Source organism: Podarcis tiliguerta, assembly GCF_965153285.1.
Source record: "Podarcis tiliguerta genome assembly, chromosome: 8".
Taxonomy (NCBI): domain Eukaryota; kingdom Metazoa; phylum Chordata; class Lepidosauria; order Squamata; family Lacertidae; genus Podarcis; species Podarcis tiliguerta.
The window spans coordinates 32,338,139-32,360,957 of NC_139541.1; the positions used below are offsets into that span (position 1 = coordinate 32,338,139).

Here is a 22,819-nt window from a genome sequence, read left to right on the forward strand (position 1 = left end):
CCTTTTGCTTCGTCATGTGACTTCCTGGTTTGGTTTTAAAGTTTTTATTAAGAATTCAAATATAACACAAGTATACAAAGTGCCCATGCATGCACTGGGACAAATCTTTAAAAAAGAAAGACTTAAAACCATTTAAATATGAAGCATCATGTACCACCAACTGGTTCACATTCATTTCCACTGAGAACAGGAGCTTTTGGAGGTTCCTCTGCTTCTGGGGAGGAAAAAGCATTAACAGCTTATTACTTTGCTTGTTTTGGCTAAGGAAACAGGTGGAGGTATATTAGCTTCTCTCTATTTAGACAGACAATGGTGTGAATCTGCTTCAGAATTAACAAGCTGCTCTCACTACAGGGAAGGGGAAATGTCAAGCCAAAAATGTGCCAAAGTCAGATTTAGGCACATCTTCCAGCTCTAACTATTCCAACGTGATAGGGTCAACACAGAAGTCAGACTTTCTCACTGTTTATTTCTTCTGTGGGTTAAGTACCTCTTAAGTGCTAGTTTACAAAATATGGTTACTGTAGTTACTCCATGTGGTGAGCAACTCATGAACCACATCCAGGACAACCAATCTATGGGGACCTGCTGAAATGCACTGTGGTTACTCACCATCTGTTAAGTCAACAAAGCTGTCCATGGCATCTGGTAAAGGAACTGAAATCCCCATCGCTTTACGGATGCCATATGTGCTCACAATATCTCCTGGAGCCACTTGTTGTGCAAGCTCTTTTAGATTACTTGTCACTCTCTCCGCTGGAAAAGTTAACAGCAAAACATTGGTATGACTTTATAAGGTTTATCTAAAGTCTGTTAATTGCCCCCCAACAGCCTAAAAATGCAGGGTTTTGTCATATAAAACTAGTTTGCACACATTGGTTTTCCATGACACGTAAAGTGGGGCAGAGTTAATGATTTACGATGAATCACTCACCTATCTGGGCCATTTTCTCTATGGGAACAAACCATGGTCACTGCCTTAGTACAATATCCTAGTCAAAGGTCATCATAATTTTTTATATGCCACCCATATGACCGGGTTGCCCCAGCCACTCTGGGTGGCTCCCAACAAAATATTAAAAACACAATAAAACATCAGCCATTAAAAGTTTCCCTGAACAGGGTTGGCATCAGATGGGAGCGTTCTACTGAGAAGGTCCTAATTTGCTTCACTCCACACAAACCACAATCCCTGGTTTTGACATATCACTAAGCCCCCAGGAATTGTGGTTAGGGGGCCAGTGCTCTAGCACAGAGGAGCAAAGCAGGCACAATCACCTCATGCACAGTAAGCCATGCAGCCCTCCAGATGGTATAACAATAGGAACAATAAGGAAGTGAAATGCACTACCTTGTTTCCCATTGCTGCGTTTCTAAGAATGCAATGCTAGATGTGTTTTACTTATGTTGTGGCTACTGTATCTAACCTGCTCTGGGCACTAGCTGCAGAGTCTTTGCTGGCCCTGCCCTGTCCATCATGACTTCAGATAGTGGGGGCAGGGGAAGATTACTTTCATCTAGCTTTCCAGGCTTGGCCCCTCTGCCTGCAGCAGCCAGCCAGGCACAAAGGAATCCCCTTCAGCTTGCAGTAACTAGCATTTCAATCCCCGCCAGCAACCACACATCTTCCACTCTTCTATGACATCCAGGAAGGTGATGTCCCTATATTGTCGTGGCAATGCTGCTCCATTTGATAAATGTGGTTACCAAGACAACCAGCATCCATTTTAAAGAAGTTACTAGCAGGGCAGAGGTTAGACTAAAGAACCAGGACGTGTCTAAAATTTAAAGGTTTCACGTGCCAGCAGCACCACACTCACCCAAGTGCATCTCTTTGTAAGATGGGCCCAAAAGGCAGATCATGTTCGGAGGTGGCTTCGTACTTAGTCGTTCATTCTGAGCGTCTTGAAGCTCCCGAAGCAATTTTGTGGTTTCATCAAGTTTTTTCTGGAAGACCTCTGCTTCTGTTCAATTGAAAGTGAAGTTTTGGGCAGACATCAGCTGGGCTGGAATGTGCCAAGAGGCCTTGCAAAGCAACAACTGTACAGCTCATGCCACTCACCTTCTGAGTCAAACTCCTCCACAGGCATTCCAAAATTGGTTACTGCTCTCAGTGCTGTCAGCCTCTCCTTACTAAGAGAGGAGTCAAACCTACTGGGTAGAGCCGTTTCCAGAATCTGTAGATGGCAAACAAATGCAGGTTCTTAAAAATCAAGCAAACCCCAAATTTATATAAAATATTTGAACCAAGCAGTGCATTTGTGGTGACTCTCAACCTTTTCTTCAGATCAAAAATAGGCATCAGGGAATGGGGAATGTGTGGCCCTCCAGATGTCCATTGGGCATGCTGGCTGGGGCTGTTATAGCCCAACAGCTGGAGGGCCACATATTCCCATCCCTGCTATATACTAAGTGGGATTGTTTAAACCACTATAATTGGTTCTCTATTCCCTCAAGCGCAGACTTAGAACTACTCCAATATCAGCTGGTAAACTATAATATCTGGGACTATGTTCCATCTTCAACATTTACAACAAAAGAGAGGCAATTAAACCATACTGCAGAATCTCATCCATTTGCCAATGAGTCAGATGAGGATACCTTAGTAATACATTTATACCTGAACACCTCCTTCATCAAATGTCTCCTGTTTACAACAGTTATGTTGAACAGGAAGCAACTATCTTGCACAACAGCATGAATTTGTGCGGGCTTAGCTTTCAAAGTAATAAGGAGTTAAAACAGGTTTCTTTATAATAGTACAAGCTGTGGCTGGAGAATACAGATGACTGCAATTAAAATCTGACCATGGCACAACAATAAGTTGAACTTTACATAACTTGATTTTAATGCTATGAATGAAAGGTCGCAACACAGAGTTGGAAGTTTATCTCCAATGCTGCACAGTAAAGAGCAAGTCAGCTGTTCCGGTTTTATGTAGAAGTACATAAAATTTGGCACTTGAAACAAATTATTCTAACTGGCTTGCATGAGAACCTTTCACTGCCTAGAGGCTCAATCAAATTCAGAAGAGTATCACCTCCACATCCTTGCTTGTAGCAGACTTTTCACACAGACATTCAGCTTCTTCTGCTGGCTGCAACTGGAAAAGAAGGATAAAGTTTTCAAGCTGCTCAACCCCTTCAACTGGTTAAAGGTAAAGGGTAAAGGGACCCCTAACCATTAGGTCTAGTCGTGGCCGACTCTGGGGTTGCGGCGCTCATCTCACTTTATTGGCCAAGGGAGCTGGCGTACAGCTTCTGGGTCATGTGGCCAGCATGACTAAGCCGCTTCTGGCAAACCAGAGCAGCACACGGAAACACTGTTTACCTTCCCGCCGGAGCGGTACCTATTTATCTACTTGCACTTTGGCGTGCTTTCGAACTGCTAGTTTGGCAGGAGCAGGGACTGAGCAACCGGAGCTCACCCCGTCGAGGGGATTTGAACCGCTGAACTTCTGATTGGCAAGTCCTAGGCTCTGTGGTTTAACCCACAGCGCCACCTCTGATTTCAAACACTCCATGGTGGGTGCCTTCCAGATGTTGGTTATATTTGCTTGAAGTGGACAGTGAGGGCTTCTATGTAATCCCAGCCTTTCATATTACCACAGTGATATAGGAAGGAGTAATACTGCTGTGGGTCCCCATGACATTGAAGGGACATAAAAATCTGACCTAAAGCTGATGGGTTTTAAGCAGCCTGTGCACATGATTGCAGGCTTAGCTTATAACACACACACATCTTATCAAGCTAGTTTTCTGCTAATTAACCCCATTACAGGGAATAAATTTCTCAATGAAAACTTCACAGTGGGATCCAGGAGAGTTAAATGCTCTTATATAAAAACATAGTTTGAAATATTTCTAAAGGTATGCCTTTCCTCCAACATGCTTTCTCAAGGAGAACTAGTACTTGGTCTCATAAGTAATATCTGTCATGTAGATTCTTTTTGCAGTCCAGGGTAATTGTCCCCATGTCTATGGACTCCTTAATGCCATGATTTCCACTCCACCATTTACACTTTGGGAGTAGCCAAAGTGTAGTTCGACAACATTGGGAGGGCAACTCCCATCAGCCTCAGCTTGGAGGGTGAACAGTTAAGGATAATGAGAGTTGTAGTGTGGAGGACACTACCGTATTTTTCGCCCTATAGGACACACTTCTTCCCCTCCAAAAATGAAGGGGAAATCTGGTTGCGTCCTATGGGGCGAATGCAGGCTTTCGCTGAAGCTTGGAGAGCGAGAGGGGTCGGTGCGCACCGACCCCTCTCGCTCTCCAGGCTTCAGGAACACATCCGCAGCCTAGGCAGCCCTGTGGGAGTTCCCGCAGGGCTGTCTAGGCTGTGGATAGCAGCCTGCTTCCCGGAGCACCGGGCGCGCTGAAAGCAGAGCGCCCGATGCTTCGGGAACACATCTGCAGCCTAGGCAGCCCTGTGGGAGTTCCCACAGGGCTGCCTAGGCTGCAAATAGCAGCATGCTTCCTGGAGCGCCGGGCGCGCTGAAAGCAGAGCGCCCGACGCTTCGGGAACATATCCGCAGCCTAGGCAGGATAGCAGCCTGCCACCCGGCACGAGAGGCGCCCTGAAGCAGAGTGCCCCGCCCGCCGGGCAGACATCTGCAGCGTGTTGGAGCCCTGCGGGAGTTCCCCGCAGGGCTCCCCACGCTGCGGAAAGCAGCCTGCCGCCCGCGTGCCGGACAGACATCGGCCAGCCCCACAAGCTCGGGGGACAGCAAGGAGGTGCAGCGCCGCCATCCCACTGTTCCTCGACCTGGTTCGGTTTCCCTGACCTGATTTGGGGGGGGGGGGGAATAAAGGGAATTTTTCCCCCTTTATTCCCCCCCCCCCAAAAAAAACTAGGTGCGTCCTATGGGACGGAGCGTACTATGGGACGAAAAATACGGTACATATTGCTTCTCCCTGATACAGATGCTCACACACAAGCAGTCTCACCTTTTCAAGTTCTCTGAGTGAGAGAGAATGCCTTCCTTGGGTCAAAACATCCAACAAACTGTCCGCCATTACATATGGGTAGTCTTGAGATTTTGCCAGGAATTCATTGATGCTGAAGATAAAAGCAACAAAATTGCATGCCAATTAGTTTACAAGAAACAATCTTACAAATAAAATTAAAATCACTACTTACCTTTGAGGTTTTGTTTTGTTCTCTCTTTAAAAAAAAGTTTTATAATATCAGAACCACTGGGGATGTTAACTGGTGATTTCTCTTAAGTTTATAGATTTTCCCTTTCTTGGATATGTTTTTAAATTCACATCTGTATTGGGATGCAGACATGCATTATTATCCACAGGCTCGTAACTTGTGTAAATTTGCAGTGCTAGTTACCACTGACGTTTCCTAGAAATAGTAAAAACTGGAGCTATGTATGTTCAATGCAAAAGGTGATATTCTAATCAGTCTGTGTACCCTGTGATTCATTTGGTGGGTGCAGGAGGGAGGCTGATAGCAAAAGGAATTGTATGTGCGGTGGTGGGGAAGAGGAGAACATTACACCCTAACGTACGCTATCTTGAATTTGTCTTGGAAAAGCCAAGGTGCAACCAGGATAAAGCAACACTAAGCAAGCTTTCTACAAATATGGGGTTCAGGGGTGCCAACTTAAATAAAATATTGGGGGAGGGCCAGGTAAGCCCCGCCCCACATAATTGATCACATGATGTTGTGCAGACACACCAGTTGAATGGCAATGCCCATCAACTTTGGGGGAACCCAGCCGCCTCAAATATTTCATTGAGGAGGGAGCAAAGCCCCTTTGGCCCTTAGGAGTTGGTTCCTATGACGTGGTTACACCTAACATGCCAAATACCACTCCAGCAGGTGCCCAACCCCAGCGCTCATTCCTCCATCTCTCACAAAAAACCTGGAGAACTCAGTTGGTTAGAGAATGACAGTGATGATGCCATGCTTGCAGGTTTGATCCCTGTATGGGACAGCTGCATATTCCTGCATTGCATGGGGTTAGACTAGATGATCCTCAGGGTCCCTTCCAACTCTATGAATCTATGAACCAGTCAGGAAAGCTGAGACACAAGAAGAGATCCAACTGAGACCCCAAAGGGAAACTTATGTGCGTAGAAAAAGCATCTCTCAGAATCATACCACAATTTAGATTTTTATTTGTATTAGCACAAAGGTTGTAATGGATGGGATGTAAAAATCGAAATACTAAGATCTCACTAGCTTCCCTGTTGAGTTAGTGTTATTCCAGGAAAACCCCCGCAACAACTAGTCAAAAATAAAGAATACAAAAGCTGCAGTCAAGTTCCATTCTCTTGCTAGTGCCAATGCCAGTAGCAGGAAAAGAAGCACTCCCCCCTCCACCTGCCAATATGTGAACATTTCTAAAAGAGGTTTTTAATTCAAAGTCATCAGGATAAAGACAAAAATAAGCCTACTTACTTAAAATTCCCTTGATTAGAATCTTCCCCATAGGTGGAATAGATTAAATCAGAATCATCCTTGCTGATATTTGCAAATGTGGAGTCATAAGCTGGAGCATAAGAGCTAAAGGGCCCGTAGTTCAAGTACATCACTAATGAAAAATAAGAGCCGGAATTAATATTCTCACATGTGTTAGACTGAATGTCCCTTTTAACAACAGATTTGCTCTTCACAGGTGTTTACTGCTTGTTGGAAGAAGAGGTACAGCTTCTCGATTTAAAGCTAACAGCACTTTAAATGTATTGCACCTGGTCTGTCCAGAGTAAAGAAAGCCTCTTTGGGCTCCGAGAACCCAGTTCCACGAGTGCCAAGAAATTACTGTTGCTTCAATTACAGTGGTAAATGGTAAAGGTACCCCTGCCCGTACGGGCCAGTCTTGACAGACTCTAGGGTTGTGCGCTCATCTCACTCTAGAGGCCGGGAGCCAGCGCTGTCCGCAGACACTTCCGGGTCACGTGGCCAGCGTGACGAAGCCGCTCTGGCGAACCGGCACCAGAGCAGCACATGGAAACGCCGTTTACCTTCCCGCTATAAAGCGGTACCTATTTATATACTTGCACTTAAGGGTGCTTTCGAACTGCTAGGTGGGCAGGAGCTGGGACCGAACGACGGGAGCTCACCCCGCCGCAGGGATTCGAACCGCCGACCATGTGATCGGCAAGTCCTAGGAGCTGAGGTTTTAGCCACAGTGCCACCCGCATCCCTATCAATTACAGTGGTACCTCGGGTTAAGTACTTAATTTGTTCCGGAGGTCTGTACTTAACCTGAATCTGTTCTTAACCTGAAGCACCACTTTAGCTAATGGGGCCTCCTGCTGCTGCCGTGCCGCCGGAGCACAATTTCTGTTCTCATCCTGAAGCAAAGTTCTTAACCTGAAGCACTATTTCTGGGTTAGCGGAGTCTGTAACCTGAAGCGTATGTAACCTGAAGCGTATGTAACCTGAAGCATATGTAACGCAAGGTACCACTGTACACCTGCCCTAGTGCCAGGCAACCAGAGATGTTAATACTCTGGTTAATACGCTGGGGGTGCCTCCTCTTCCCACTGCCAGTCACCATTTTTTCCAACTGAAAATTGTAAATGCTGGGGAAACACTGAAGCAACTGTCATTAAATATTTCTTTCGGAATGAATGAAATGCTTTCTCAAACGTAGTTTTATTCACTCAAAGGCCATGTACACAAGGATTTTGACTTAATAAACTATACTGTGCAAGAGCTGGAGGCTGGCAGAATTGCTGCTTCATTCCCACCTTTACACAAGTTGCTAATCAAACCAGGAAGGGGATAGTTTCACATGGCATCTGAATCTGAGACTATGCTTTGATTCTCCCTAGCAATCCAGGCTCACTAGCCAACCTTAAGCTAGAGTTTGCTGTTTGCTTATTAAACCTGGCTTGTTAGGGAGAAGCAAAGCCCTAACAAACACAACAAACTAAACTAACAAACAAACTAAACACAACAAACTAAGAGCACAGAATGCATAATTCAGGAGTAGCCAATGAGGTGTCCTCCAGACAGCCCCAGTCAACATGTTCAGAGATGTTAGGATCTTTAATCCAACAGTATCCTGACATGGGTAAAGATTGTGCCTAGTATTGCCACAATTCTGACCAATCCCCTCCACCTATGTGGTGCAAGTCTTGTGTCTGAACCTATCCACTTTTACCTTGCACGACTAGGTTGCTGAATTCATACCACACCAGAGCTACATTCCGTAACAACTGGTTTATTAAAACTGGCATTTCTATTAATTGCTTGTCAACCCAGATTCAACTAGCATGCATGCCCAAAGAAAACTGCTTTTGCAAATCCAAATTGGTTTAACAGGTACATATGTGGCTATATGCAATGCCCCAATATTGAAATAAGAGTGTGAAAATATTATTATGCCACACAGTGTAGATATCTTAAAAGCCTCAAGTCATATGTTTCAACTCTTGAATGAATCAAGTGATGCGAATTTCTGTGATTCAGTTTGTGCTTTGTCTCAAGAATGAATACATCAGCAAAGAGAACAGACTGTGGATACAGAGCGAGAGCCAACATTGCATCAGCAGATGTGAGGGGACTTCCCCTTCCTCTCCACCCTCCATGAAGCTCCCCATCTTGCTCCAGAGGGTCTCCCAACATCCTGCAAATCCCTGATTTGCAGGGAGTTGCAAAGGGGAGGAGAGAGAGCTGCATTTGGACAAGTGGGATACTGCAACTGGGTATCACCCAGATTCAGCTTTGATCTATGTTAGCTGATCAGATTAGCTGAGTTTTAAGGACTAAACTAATAATGTGTAAAGCTTTTAATTGTTCTGATGATGGGTACAAATCCCATATATTTTCAGGATTCAAACAGTCTAGTGCATATACTGTTAAAAGCTTTTGAGCTTTTCTAGCAGCTGCCAAAGCATATGATGTGATCGTTCAACAAAACTTCTGTTTCGGCAAGCTAGCAACAATTCGGTTTTCTGCTGACTGGACCGACAACTCTTGCCAAGTAGTAAATGAGCAAAATATTTAGCTCTAATCTCTTTTGTTTTTTTATAGCCCAAGTCATACAATAGATTCTCCTCTACTTATTTCCCACATATGTAAAATCTCCTTTTTATATGGGGTTTTTAGTACATCAACCAAAAACAACTGCAGAAGGCACTAGGTGATATAAAGAGATCTGAAATATAGCCTTCAATATTTATGAGAGGAAAAACCACCTAGAAGCTAAGTTCACATTGGTTGTCTCTTACACAAATCATGTTGCACAATTACGCTGTTCACGCTGTTTAAATAGCTCAACAACTTTGACCTGAACCCCCCCAAAATGGGGCTTTCCTCTTCCCTAAAAAAAGCTGAACTTTGACCTGAACCCCCCAAAAGGGGGTAGATCACTGCAGTACAGGAACGAGACTGCTAAAATTGCTCAGGCTGCCAATGCCATAAATTCTGCCTCGAATCTCTTAGGCAGCCTGGTATCCTCTACAGACCAAATTACAACAACAAAAACTAATAACTGTTAAATGCATAAACCTGTTATTAGTTGTCCCATAGAATTGAAATAACCTGTAGTTTAAACAAGGGCCTGATATTTTAGGACTAGGTTGTACTATATGTGACTATACTTGCAAACATGTTGGTATGTAATACTATTTATTCATTTCATAAAATTTATACACTGCCTGATTTTAAAAGAAGCCTCAAAGCAGTTTGCAAAAAGTTAAAACAATAAAATTAAGAAAAGCACAACCATACTTAAAAACATCCAAAAGCTAAAATGCTAAAACAGATTAAATTTACCTCAACTTTCGAAGCATCTAGGTAGGCTTGTCTGAACAATAACGTTTTAAGCAGGCATAGTAAAGGCGCCTGTTTGTTTTTAAGAGGCAGAGAGTTCCAAAGTGCAGGTGCTGTCACACTAAATATTATGTGGCACCTATAGTAATTGGGCCACCTTTTAGAAAAAGTCTCAAAAGACTGTTTACAATAGTGCACAGTTACGCAAACCTCTAACTTTTTTACTTTATTTCAGCTTTAATTCCCAGTGCTCATTTCCTCTAGGAAAGAAAAAGGGTGTGCCTGGGCAGAGGCAGCTGCAGCCTGTTGAGGAGAGTGCTGGCTGTTTCCACCTGTGGCTACTCAAAGAGATTATCTGTCTGCTCCACCCCTCCAGGTAACATATAAGTACATGCCTAGACATAGTTAAACGTGGCAAGGTCTACAGGGTACTCAATCAGTGGTTCATAGCTGACCGGAGTAATCTCTGCCAGCCTTGTTGCATTCAAGGGCACCACTAAGAATAAATTAGAAGTCACATTTACCAGGGGTAACTTTGTTTCTTTTGTCTTCTTTGAACCCTTGTAATGTATTTACACCTGACTGCAATCTTCCAGCTGTGACACCCAACTTTGCAGAGCCATGTCCGATTTCTACCACTCAAGAGATGAACAAAAAGAAAGTTATAGGACTTAAGTTAGCCACATGCACACAACATCTCCCTTCTGAGTATTTACTAGGGTTTTTCTAAAGCCTTTGTGAGCATAAACACTGAAAAATTGTCCCTTAAAAACGCCTTAGTCCTGGATTCAACTATAAGTCATAAAAATGCACTAAGGAAGAAAAAGGTAGTTGTAATAACGACCCTAAAACAGAAATGTCCACGCTAATCTATTTTAATTTATGTAATTGAGCAGGTGAAGACAGGGAACTGAATTTGGGACCTTATGCATAGAAATTATTAAGCTATATTGCAAGGATGGGGAACCTGAGACCATCCAGATGGCTCAGGACTACAACTCCATTCATCCCTGAGCTCTGGGCATACTGGATGGGAAGTCAAGCAACATCTGGGCAGGCACAGGTCCCCCATCTTTGCTAGATAAGGAATCATGCTTCTGGAAGGCACTTGTTTAAAAATGCCATGGAATATTCCAAGATGTTAGGTCATTATTCCCTAAATCAAACAGCATTCTCATGAAGGACATCCCATTCTGACTGTCTCTGGACTAACTGTTCAAACAGGGACCATTTAAGCAGGGACCAGAAGCAGCCAGATGTGAAGTGGGAATTCTAAGGAACGCTAGCACGGGAGGAATGTGGGACAGCCTCAAGAGACTTCCTCTGCACCTCTACTAAGTGTAGAAATCCATCAGTAATACACACCACCAAGGGGAAAGGTTGTTAAAATTACTCAGTGCAAGCATTACCCCCTGTGTTATTTTCTGCTGGATTAAGAAGTCCCAGGGTGGTTGTGCCATCAGGTTTTCTTCTTTCAAACTCACACTGAAATAAAGATCAAGCCATTAAAATGTGTCTTTTGTGCACAGCCTACAAAGCTAGGATGACAGAGTCATACATAATTTAGCAGGCTGTTTTGTTTATTGCTTCAATGAATGGATATTATGAGACTTTAGATTTGTAATCACATCAATCATTGAAACATCAAATGAAAGGGACTGAAACGTATTTAACTTATGTTATGGTGTTCTAGGTAATGAGCATCATCCATATCCTTTTCGCCGTTTACCTGAGCATTAGCAGGTCTTTTTGTTAACTTTCCTCCTGATTCTCTGATGATACGTTCAATCAGTTCTTGTTCCCTCTCTAAATTACTATTCCTTATTTTTTCTTCAAGTAGCTCTTTCTCTTTCCTAGAAAACAAACATACGTTAAAAAGAGACAACTCCCCCCAAAACTATATACATTACTGTACCCCTTCATAGTATATAAGATAGCAAAAAAAGGGTTTAATACCACCAAGTCTAAAACTTTGTTTTAGAATGTGTGCAGTGAATAACTGGTAAATTCCAAGAAGTTCTTCATCAGTTTAAAATAAAGTGGCACATTTGGCAGTGAAGGTGGAATTCATTTGCCAGTAACTTGCTTCCTTTGTTGTGCATGGCATCATCCTTGAGTCTGAAAGTATGATTTCAAGCAGAAGGGACTGTATCCAATGTTGTTTGTTTTCTAAATAGTCCCACTGAACTTACAGGACATGACTAATATAGGTCCATTAATTTCAATGGCTTTGTTTTGAGTAAAACTTAGCTGGACACAACCCAATGTTTCTAAAATACAACAGGTCAACATAATTTGAACCTGAAGTTTTACCGGAGTGCAAATAAGTAACAAAAAAGAAGAAGAGACAAGTCAATTCTGTAATAGGATAGTTTTCATTATATTAAATTGTATCTCGCTATAGTGTTTACTATTGTAGTTTCTACTATAAATGTTATCCACTGGCAGTTCTAGCAAACTCTTGCTGCCTCTCCAGCTCCAGGATTGGCTGAGGATTAATTGGCAGTTGTGTGGTAAAGGTACCCAAGATATTCAATCTAGCAACTCCTACCAACTGGCTTTTTCCCTGCTCTGAAGCTAGAAAGGCAAGTGGGTGCAGCCCAATGCCAGAAGATTCTGTGCACCTTTTCCTTCAGAAAAAAATGTGGGTGGTGGTGGAATAGGACTGGTGACTAAGATCTTTGGCTAAGGCTACCCAAAAATGGGGGATCCCTATAGATGCCTCTGTACAGAGGTGTTCCATGTAGCCATCATGCCTAAGTGCTACTGACAGACCAGTCTTCTTCCATGTATTTGTTTAATCCCTATTCAGAGCTACTGGAGATAGTTGCTTTCAATGCAGCCTGGGGCTGCTTGCTCCTAATTTTGCTGAAATGAAAGAAATATGTAAGCCCTTTGCAGAGTAATTACTTCTTGAGTTCTTTGCTAGGTGTTTTAAAGGCTCTGAGGTCTATGTCCATGGAGTCTGCATCTTTCCCAAAGCCATCATCATCTTCACCTGACTGGAGACCTGTTTTATCTTTATGCTTCCTGCTCTTCTGAAGGTCTGCCATGAAGTCAATGCTTTGTTTCAAACTCTGGATTCTTTCCTAAGGAAACAAACCATGCAGGTTTAAAACTTCATACTGTATGTGAGCCCCCCATTTTAAAACTGCCTAATCATTAAGTGCTTTTCTTTCAGTTACAAGGGGTCTCCAGAGGGGGGAAGAGGGCTGCAAAGCTGTCACAGAACCCTTGCAGAGTCTGCAGTCGTTTCCCCAAACTGAAGGTCCATGTTCTGCGCTAATAAAATATTGTAAAAGCAGTTGTACTAGCAGTGCTTTTTCCCCAGGGAGAACTCACAGGAACTCAGTTCCAGCACCGCTCAGGTGGGCACCATTGCCATTCTAAAAGAATGAAGGAGGTGTTCATGGTGAGTTCTGGCATCTCTTTTTCTAGAATAGCAGCACTGTGTGCTAGCAATGGAAGGAGATGGGAAGAGAAGCCTACTACAAGCTATCAGTTCAGATTCCTGTTGAGTATGCTCTGTGCTTCCTCCATCTGCCCACTGGGTAGGTAAAGAGGTGGAGAGAAAAAATGGGGTGTAGGGAAGTAAGTCCCATTGAGTTCAAAAGACTTAGTCCCTAATACATGTGTTTAGGATTGCAGCTGTAGTGATCCTTGGAAGAAAGATCAAGCAAGTAGGTAGGGTTCTAATACAAATAACTTGCAAATAATCTAACTTTAAGTTATAACTATTCTTGGAGAGATAAAGAAGAAAGAACTACTTATTGAATTAACCCAATGACTTAGCCTTTAGCTAGAAAAGAATGGCCTCTTCTCTATTCAACACAAATGGAAATGTACACAAGCCAACAAAACTCCAATACCTCTTGAATTATTTCCTTAATTCAGTTACCTGGCTGAGTATTTTCATTCCTGAATGCAATAGTTTTTTAGCAGCCTTGTAATAAATGGTCTCTGGTTTGTTATAGACCATGGCGTTAGTACACATCAGTTTGAAGTTCTCCTGTATCAACAGAAGAAGTAAGACACATAAGTAGGAACTTACAGGAATGTTTCCTAGAAAATATATCTGCCCCTTTATGTATGGAAATTTGTACTGCGGACAAGATGGCAGGTGCTAGTAATTGAGAACATAAGCACTGTTTGTTCTGCCTGGCTAAAAAAAGTATCCTCATGATATGGAGGATATAGGAATAATGCATCATAATACAAGTGCAAGTTAGTCTATACAGTTTATTAGTAGGATTTCCAAGTTCCAACCTAGCAACAACGCTTGTGTGCACACACATGCGTAGACAGCACTGCTGTGTGCATACATGCAGGTAGGAAGCATTGCTACTCCATGGTTCTATCTTACTCCACTGTTCTAATAGTCTCTCTCCTGACCCACCTCTAACTACAGTACTACTGCAGGTAGAAAAAAGGACAGGCTAAGAAATCATTGCATTAGCTGGCAGAAGAGGCACCAGGCCTGCATTCTCTGTCACCTCGAAGCTCTTAAGAGTGACAGGCTGAGTCTCTGGTTGGGATTTGGTATCCTTTTACTTAGATATTAGTATATTAGATATTGGGTATGCAAGATGACAGATTTGATCTGAGACCAAAGATGCTTATGACAGACATCTGAGTTTACACTTTTCATATTAATGTGCTGATAAAGGCAATGCTCAATGCAGACAATACTCCCGAGAGATCAGAGGGCTCTTTTTGTCAGGATGACAACAGTAATAAGGGAATCACATGTGTTTTTCTTTAAAATGTGCAAATAAAAGGATAAAAGGTTGGGGCAGGCATTTTAAAATATAGTGCTATATAAGGCAGGAAAGAGGCAAGTTGCATTTTTTAAAATTTCCTAAACTTTTTTTTGGAGGGGGGGGATGAGAGTCAATATACACAATATTTGTTTCAGTAATGCAATTGTATTACATTCTCAAAGAACACTAGGGATTCTTACTACTGTCCTGTGTGCTAAAGCTTGTTTCCTACATTTCTCAAGAAAACAACAACAACACAAACATATTTACATGCTTCTGTGATTTAAGTAATTCTCTTAAACACAGAAAAGCCTCAACCTTATTAATACAATGGTGAAGAGTCACTTAATTATGGCTATAAGTATTTATTACTCTGATGCACTAATGACCAGGTTCAATTCACATCCTTGTTTCAAAAGATCAAGTACTTCTGCTGCTCAGTTTTTTCTCCTTGACACACACACACACAAAATTTCCAACACCCTGGAACATGAAAAATGTCTCTTGAAAACATTCACAAAGACTTTCTCTAAAGAAAGCAAATGAACAATTCTGAAAGCCAGATGCGCCAATTTTTTATTCTATGTGTTCATAAACTATGAAAGTGCAGCCCCAAAATGAATAAAATATTGAAAAAACCTGCACAATGCAATTGCTAGTACCAGCAAGTGTCAACGTCTAATCCCCCCTCTGCAGTTAAAATATAAATTAAAAGCACCTTTAGTTCTTCTATGGACTGGTAACCATTGTTCTTGATCTTCTCTTTCATGGTACTAAAATCCATTGGGCGTTTAATGATCATGGAGTAGCCAGGAGCAATAAAGTCAGTCACAGGAAATGAAAAGAAAGCATTTGGATCCTTTCTGTTAAGAAATGAAAAGAAGAGCCCTTTATGTTTCATTTCTATAACAAAGAACAGACAGAGCTTAGTATTAAATAGGAGAGAAGACTCCAACTTGAAAGAAACCACAGAACTGAACTGAAACAAGAGAGCTTTTGCCCTAATAATACAATCTTGCATTTCTTTAAAGTTGTAGAGGTGCTGCCTGGAAGCAGTCTCACCCTCCCTTTTTATTTTATTTTTTTACTTTTGATGGGATTTTATTTTTAAAGCATGTTTGACATTTCTAAACCAAACCACAGGTGCCACATTCTGTCTCTCCTTAGAACACCAAAATGGATTATAATATCAATGGCAGGGAAAGCAATTCTATTTTACAAGGCCGTTGAATGCTTGCAAAATCTTACTCTCACCTTCAATTGAAGGGTCCAGTTTAAGACTGGCAGCATTCCCAAAACCCCAAGCAGTGTTAATACATAGAGCAAAGCCTTCAAACATCAATAGTCCAAGCCTCACCAAGTCTAAGTTAAAACTAAGAGAGAAACCATCAAATCCTCATTCTGGTCCACATGGGTATGCAAGATACCTAAAAGCTATGAAAGATGAGTTGTCCAAGCCAGTCACGAATCATACATATAACTCAACTACACTGACTGAGAAGATTGCCACTAGCTTTTGGCCAAATCCACAAGCAAGAATAGGCCGGGAATCGTCAAAATTAATTTGACCTTCCTCTAGTAACTACTGCTTGCTTCCACTCTTTCCCTGATAAACTCCTTTTTTTAAAAAAAAATTTGCCCTAATGGAGCAATGCTTCATATAATCTGTAGTCAAGTTACACGAACAATTCCCTAAGTTCAGATGGGTTAAGCAAGAGTATACTTCAGACAGATTTCTCCTATTAGGAGAACCTAATGCCCTCTGAAGAAAGATAAACTTAGACCACAAACCAAGATCCTTAAAAAGCTACAGGATATTCCATAACTACTCCAGAGTAAGCAATTTTTGAAACACAACCCATTTATCAGTAACTTTCTAGAACCACTTCAATAAAGATTTAATGATTAAAAGTGAAAACCATTATTAAAGGAAGATGATGCAGGAACTATGCATCATCAACACTAAAAGAACTTGGGTTCAACATGCATTAGCTTGGCAGATTTTATAGTTGACAGTAATAGCAACACTTACTCATGTAGAAAGAAAGAAAGAAAAAGAAAGAAAAATCCAGCTCAGAAAAATTAACACATTGGTTAGACAGCATTTTCTAATATTTAGCAATTTCTACTAGCAGTATCAGAAATGCTCGGAGTCTGACAAGAACTCACCTTTGCAGTTGCCTCACAAGTTGGTTCAATGCTTCTTGAAGTGGCGTCTGTTCCACTTCTAGGACAAAAAGATGAAAGAAAAATATTAACTAGAGTGCATGCGCGTGCACACACACACACCTAAGAAATGCTAAATAGAAAATGCTATATTTTCAAATGAAGTACTGCTGTGCAAGGTAATAAACACATCAAGAGTTGCTTTCTCCTGTTAACAACACTTTTTCTGTGCATGAGGTTCCATAAGCTGGTTAGCTCTCTCAATTGCTCTGACAGGAAGGACTATGCACACTACAAAGAAATTATACCTTTTCCATAGGTGGTGGTGCGCTCCCCAATTCTAGTTCTGCCTATGCCGTAGCAAGGCGGTTGTTTCAGAGCTGCTGCTTCAATCACCTTTGGAACTTCTGCCTTTCTCCCTTCTTCAGCTTAGCTAGCTGAGGTGGAAAGCGAGCCAGTCTTTTTAACTCTGGCCATACCTCCTCAGCAGGGAGGCTCAATGGCCAAAGACAGGTGTGTGCCTCACTATCACCCTGTCATCAAGAGAATAAGGCCACGGAAGTGTCCCATCCAGCCATGGGATGCACTTGCCAAAACTCTTTGCACCATGTTTGTGGGGTATTCCTGACTGTTTCAAGTTTTTCATCTCATAGTTTCAAACATACATTTATTTTAATTTTAGAAACAGAGGCGCATGAAGCATTTTAGCCTATTAAGAAACCTCCCACAATTGGAAAGCACACATGAGAGCTTTTCAGATTTTGGCCAATTACATGTTAGTAACGGAGAGAACTAATAGCTACAATGTTGCTGCTATTTCAGATTTATTTTGAGACTGATCTTAATTTTTTAAAAAACTTTCAGGATTCATATTCCAGCTTTCCTCTTCAACAACAAAGCACTTAAGGTGGCCAACGTCATAAATTGAGAAGCAAGGCAGAACAAATCAACTTACCTAACAGCTTAAAAAGAAACAACAAAACAGCTTTTTCTTACCTTCTTGTTTTGCCAAACTGCTTGCCAATGGTTTTTCAGGTGGCAAGTCTAGCCTTAGAGGAGTCTGACATTTCAGTTCTCTTTCTCCTTCACTTTCACCACGGTCCCTATCTCGCTTCTTTTTATCATCCTGTGGACATAAAATATAAGCAAAACTGTTGAGAGAAGTATCCATACCAGGCGCTGGAAATCTGATTACAATTTGTTTACTCAGCGAGGAAATTCATTATAAGTATACTAAAGGTACACAAGGAACATTACAAATATGTTCTTTATGTGCTGTCTCCACCTACTGGAAGACAAACTAAGTCAGGACAAGCTTATTAATATTTAAAGGATGTGTTCCATAGGAAGCTGCCTTGTACCAGATCAGCCTGTTGCCTATCTAGCCCAGTACAGTGGTACCTCGGGTTAAGTACTTAATTTGTTCCGGAGGTCCGTACTTAACCTGAAACTGTTCTTAACCTGAAGCACCACTTTAGCTAATGGGGCCTCCCACTGCCGCCGCGCCGCCGGAGCACGATTTCTGTTATCATCCTGAAGCAAAGTTCTTAACCTGAAGCACTATTTCTGGGTTAGCGGAGTCTGTAACCTGAAGCGTATGTAACCTGAAGCGTATGTAACCCACTGTATTGTCTAGCTTGACCAGCAGTGGTTCTCCAGGGTCTTAGGCATACAGTCTTTCCCATTACCTGGTCCTTTTAAAATTGAATACTGAACAGGGGGCCTTCTGCATGCAAAGGAGGTGGTTTATCTTTGAGGTATGGGCTACATTTGCACAAGTGGAAAGCTGCACATGCAATTCTGCTTGTGCAAGGTGCCTTTACCCATTGTTTTAATTCCACAGTCCCAACTCAGCCCTTTATGCCGCATCCCAAGTCTTTCCAAAGGATTGAGGAGGACTATCCTGAAGACCAACCTTCACCAACCTGGTGCCCACCATAAGTTTTGGACTACAACTCCCATCAGCTCCAGCCCAAACATTTGGAGGACACCAGGTTGGAGAAGCCTGCCAAAGACAATCTATCACAAGGAAAAGATTCAAGTTAAAAAACAAAACAACTGCTCTGAAAGCTACCTTTCCTTTTCTCTTTCTTTTTTCCTTTTCTTCTCCAGGAACTTGCTTTTCTGCTTTTTTCCTCTTCTTCCTTTTCTTGTCTTTGTGTTTTTCATGGTCATTTTTGTCTTCGTATAGGGCTGAATCATGTACTGAGCTCTGAGTGGAAAGTTCCGTGACTTCATTTCCTCCCACCTTTAAAACCAGCTTTAAGGGCTTTTCTACATATTCTAGGAAAAGCACAGGAAATAGACATGGTTTAAGTATTACAAATAAACTTGCACTACATACCCTAATAGGCTAGCCAACTTCAGGTTACAAAAGTTTTTAACAATTAAACTGATGAATATGTAGCCAAGATTATATAGCTAAGATATATATAGAACCCAAAATATTGACCTAAGGGTTATTTTAATGGTATCAGTTAGTAACTACAAAAAATGTATCTTTCTTTGTATAGCCAGCCAATTTACATGCAACCACTGAGCTTCATGTAGACCTTCATTAATATCTGAATGCCACGGAGCAGCTTTGTACTTGGTTTTTGTAATGCTACAATGAACGAACTAGTCAGAGACAGAAAGGTTATAACATAGCATTTAAGAAGATACTGTAGTGCTAAGTCTTGAAGCTTTTGTTCAGCATTCATACAGAACATGGATGAGAGCCTTGGGCCCCCCAATGTTATTCGGACTCCAAGCGCCCATCAGCTCTAGATGATGGGAGATTTAATCTAGAAAAATTTGGAAGGCTGCAGGTTCCTCATCCCTGATACAAAGTATTTCAAGTGCTCAAATCACTTCACAAAACAATGGTCCAGTTCACATATAAAAAGGTAAAGGTACTCCTAACCGTTGGGTCCAGTTGTGGACGACTCTGGGGTTGTGCGCTCATCTCGCTCTAATAGGTCAAGGGAGCCGGCGTTTGTCCACAGACAGCTTCCAGGTCATGTGGCCAGCAAGACTAAGCCGCTTCTGGTGAACCAGAGCAGTGCACGGAAACGTCATTTACCTTCCCGTTGGAGCAGTACCTATTTATCTACTTGCACTGGCATGCTTTCGAACTGCTAGGTTGGCAGGAGCAGGGACCGAGCAATGGGAGCTCACCCCGTCGCAGGCATTTGAACCGCCAACCTTCTGATCGGCAAGCCCTAGGCTCTGTGGTGGTCTAGTTCACATATAGCAACAAGCTAAACCATGGCTTTGTATGAATGAGCAATTGTGTGAGTTCCTTGAGAGATTGCTGAGGTTCCTTTGCAGCTCCTCTGGTCCTGTGCTGCTGCACTGCTGTGAGCTAAGTCATGATATGACTTTGTGTTATGCCAGAACCCAGGCTTGTGGTTGTGTGCCCCAGGCATACCACAGATATTAAGCCACAGGAAAAACTTCAGCCACAGCTCGTGGTTTTCTCTGAGGTGAAATAAATCTTGAACACAGTTCAGACACACAAAATCAAACCACCGCTGACCTTACAGCAGCAGGTGGACCAGAGAAGGAGCAAAATGGCTGCAATCCTTTCTCTGTGAAACAGGGTATTTGCTTGTTTGTATTAAACCATGGTTAGCCCTGATGTTTTACATGCAACCAAGGTCATTATCTCAGCAATTTTAAAAAAAGGATAAAATATTAATATTCCCACACCACAGAACAGCCACTATAGCCAAGAAAAACATTTTGGAGTGATCAACATTTCTCTCCATGCCAAGAATTTTTCCTAGAAAGTGAAGAGAGAAATTGTCTTTAAAACTAGGGAAATTTCATAGGAAAGAAGAAGTAGGTTGTAGCCTAGTTCATGGTTCTGCCTATTCTTACAGTGACATAATGGCATTTCCAGCAAATTTGGGAATGAACTGAGATCATTTCATGCATTGGCTGTGTTCACATATCACACTAAACTATGGTCCAGCATGATGCATGTGAGAAGGAACAAGTCACAATCAGTCTCTCTCTTCATCCCATGTGGCCAAGGGGAATTAAAACTTTTTTTCCTTTATCTGAACCACGGCTTGTCACTGTGTCTGTAATGACAATCTGCAGTAAATATTTTTAAAATTATTTTTGATACAATCAGCAAAATTTAAAATCAAATACTAAATTATACATTTGGGTAGGCTTGTTGCAACAACATTTTTAGTAGGCATCAAGGAGGGTAGCAAGGGTGCCTGCTTAATGTTAATAGGCAATACATTTCAAAGCATAGATGCTGTTGTGCTGAAAGACAAACTCCTAACAGATGGAGAACAATTATTATATGGCACTTGTAGAAGTGCAAGCTCTGCAGATTGAAGCAGTCAGGTAAGCACATATGGGGCAAGGTGATCCTTCAAGTTAAATGGACCATTAACTATAGCTAGTTTAAAACAAGACAACTTCAAAAGGTTTCTGGAGCTGGCTTAAATATATATATATCCATAGTTAATTGTAAATGCAGTTCCCAGTTCAACGGACAGATGAGCTCGGACAGTGTCATTTTCTATGGGTGGCCAGGATTAACAGCTCTCTTTGAGAGAAGGTATTGCACTTTTTCCCTGTCTTTGTATTTTAGATATCCTGCTGGTTGCTCCTCCCTTTTTATGCTGTCACTGTTATGAGAATCTGTATTTTATTATATAATTCTTAAGTTTTATAACTGTATTTATAGAATCACTTCTATTTTAATATCGCATAAATATTAAATAATGTACTGTGTCATAAGCTCAAAATCAGATCAAAATACATGGTCAACATTCTACATATCCGGGTAGGCCAAATGTTTCTTCCTTTTATAAAAATTATGCACCACTTGATTGCAAAACAAGAAGCCAACCCTCAAAGCTGTTTACAAAGAAAGGTGCACCGCTTCATGTCAACAGGCAGGGAGTTCCAATGGGCAGGGCACCACCCACACTTGAAAAGAATGATTTCCTACAAGTGGGACATTATGTGGCACTGGCAGTGGCGCCAGACCCACAGATCGAAACGGTGGGAGTGGGCGTCTATTGGGGCAAAATTAATTCAATTAATTAACTATTTAATTAATTAATACTTGCAGGAACAGGTGCAGGGTGCGGGGGACCCTCAGGTGCCCTGTGAGAAGTCTCCACAGCACATACCTTTCTTCTACCTGACCTACCTCACAGGGTTGTTGTGTAGCTTTAATGAGGAAGGCGAGAGAACCATGTATACGCCACCTTGAGCTCATGGGAAGGGGGGATACAAATGCAATAAAATAGATATAGATATCCCACACCCACCCACAGGAGGAGGCCCCTTCCCCCTAAAAATCCCCCTCAGAATCCGGTTCCCTCACAGAACGACTCCCGCCCCGATCTATGGCTTCGAAGTGGACGGTGGAGGACCACAAACACACAAGACGCTCTCTCACACACACATATATACACACCACACAAGAGCACCACACAACCCACCGCCCCCTTATTATCATTCCGGGAGGAAGGAGGGGCGGCACCTTCATACGGGTACTTCTCCCCCCTGTGCTTCTTGTGCTTCTTGCCCATGGCCCGAACGCAGACGGCAGCGCCGCCGCCGAGACGCTCCTTCCCTCTTTCCGCCAAGTCTTGCCCTCCTCCCGCCGTGCTTCGTTTATTCTCGTGAGAGGAAGGCCGAGCACAAAGCGGAGGGAGATGGGAACACAGATATAGAAATAAATTGAAGAGTGGCCTAACGCCTTGTCCGGGTGTGCAGCTTCCGCGCTCGCATTGGCAGCCGTCTCTCTCCTCCCCGCATCCCGACCCCTGCGGAGGAAGGGATAGGAAGCGAACGGATAAAACGAGGGCTTGGGCGGAGCTCCGTTTAAAAAGCCGCCCTTCTCTTTATCCGCCACCCCACCTCTCTCGCGCAACGGTAGCAGTAGCCCGCTCTCGTCCTACTCACAGTAGATCCGCTGAAGTTAAGGGCCACGACTTAGTCCATTAATTTCAGTGGCTCTGCTCAAAGTTCCCACAGAGACCAGTTGCGCTTTGACAACGTGACATATAACAGTTCAGATAAAGCCAAAGGAAAAAAAGGTAACAGAACTCGGAAGCCGAAGTTGTGTGCCCTTCTATAACTCTATCTCATGGGCCCGAATCGAAGGGCGGGGGAGAGAAGAGGAAGAAAA

At 42.4% G+C, this 22,819-nt stretch overlaps 1 protein-coding gene across 4 annotated transcripts; it reads right to left on the minus strand.

Moving 5' to 3' along the window:
* Window positions 1-28: 28 nt before the first annotated feature.
* On the minus strand, window positions 29-22,779 carry BRD7 (bromodomain containing 7). Of its 4 annotated transcripts, XM_083451880.1 has the most exons (18): window positions 22,594-22,779; window positions 22,169-22,454; window positions 18,743-18,951; window positions 17,665-17,794; window positions 16,672-16,729; window positions 15,221-15,365; window positions 13,641-13,751; window positions 12,653-12,831; window positions 11,472-11,595; window positions 11,152-11,227; window positions 10,267-10,380; window positions 6,419-6,551; window positions 4,951-5,062; window positions 3,041-3,103; window positions 2,063-2,177; window positions 1,821-1,964; window positions 613-756; window positions 29-214 (listed from the first exon to the last, which is right to left on the minus strand). In XM_083451880.1, the coding sequence occupies exons 2-18, from the start codon at window positions 22,215-22,217 to the stop codon at window positions 147-149; spliced, it is 1,974 nt and encodes a 657-aa protein (XP_083308006.1). In that variant the 5' UTR covers window positions 22,218-22,454; window positions 22,594-22,779; the 3' UTR covers window positions 29-146. The 4 variants fall into 4 exon arrangements, with proteins under 4 accessions (XP_083308006.1, XP_083308009.1, XP_083308008.1 ...); XM_083451883.1 differs by lacking the exon at window positions 22,594-22,779 and having other exon boundaries at window positions 29-211; window positions 10,267-10,374; window positions 22,169-22,337; XM_083451882.1 differs by lacking the exon at window positions 22,594-22,779 and having other exon boundaries at window positions 10,267-10,374; window positions 22,169-22,337.
* Window positions 22,780-22,819: the final 40 nt, after the last annotated feature.

Excerpts from the sequence above, each read along its gene's own strand:
- BRD7 (XM_083451880.1), bottom strand. The coding sequence starts at position 22,217 with ATGGGCAAGAAGCACAAGAAGCACAGGGGGGAGAAGTACCCGTATGAA. Across the intron at positions 13,752-15,220 it reads AGTCCATAGAAGAACTAAAG|GAGAACTTCAAACTGATGTG; the intron begins GTGCTTTTAATT and ends CTGTTGATACAG. Across the intron at positions 6,552-10,266 it reads AAGAAACAAAGTTACCCCTG|TGATGTACTTGAACTACGGG; the intron begins GTAAATGTGACT and ends ATTTTTCATTAG.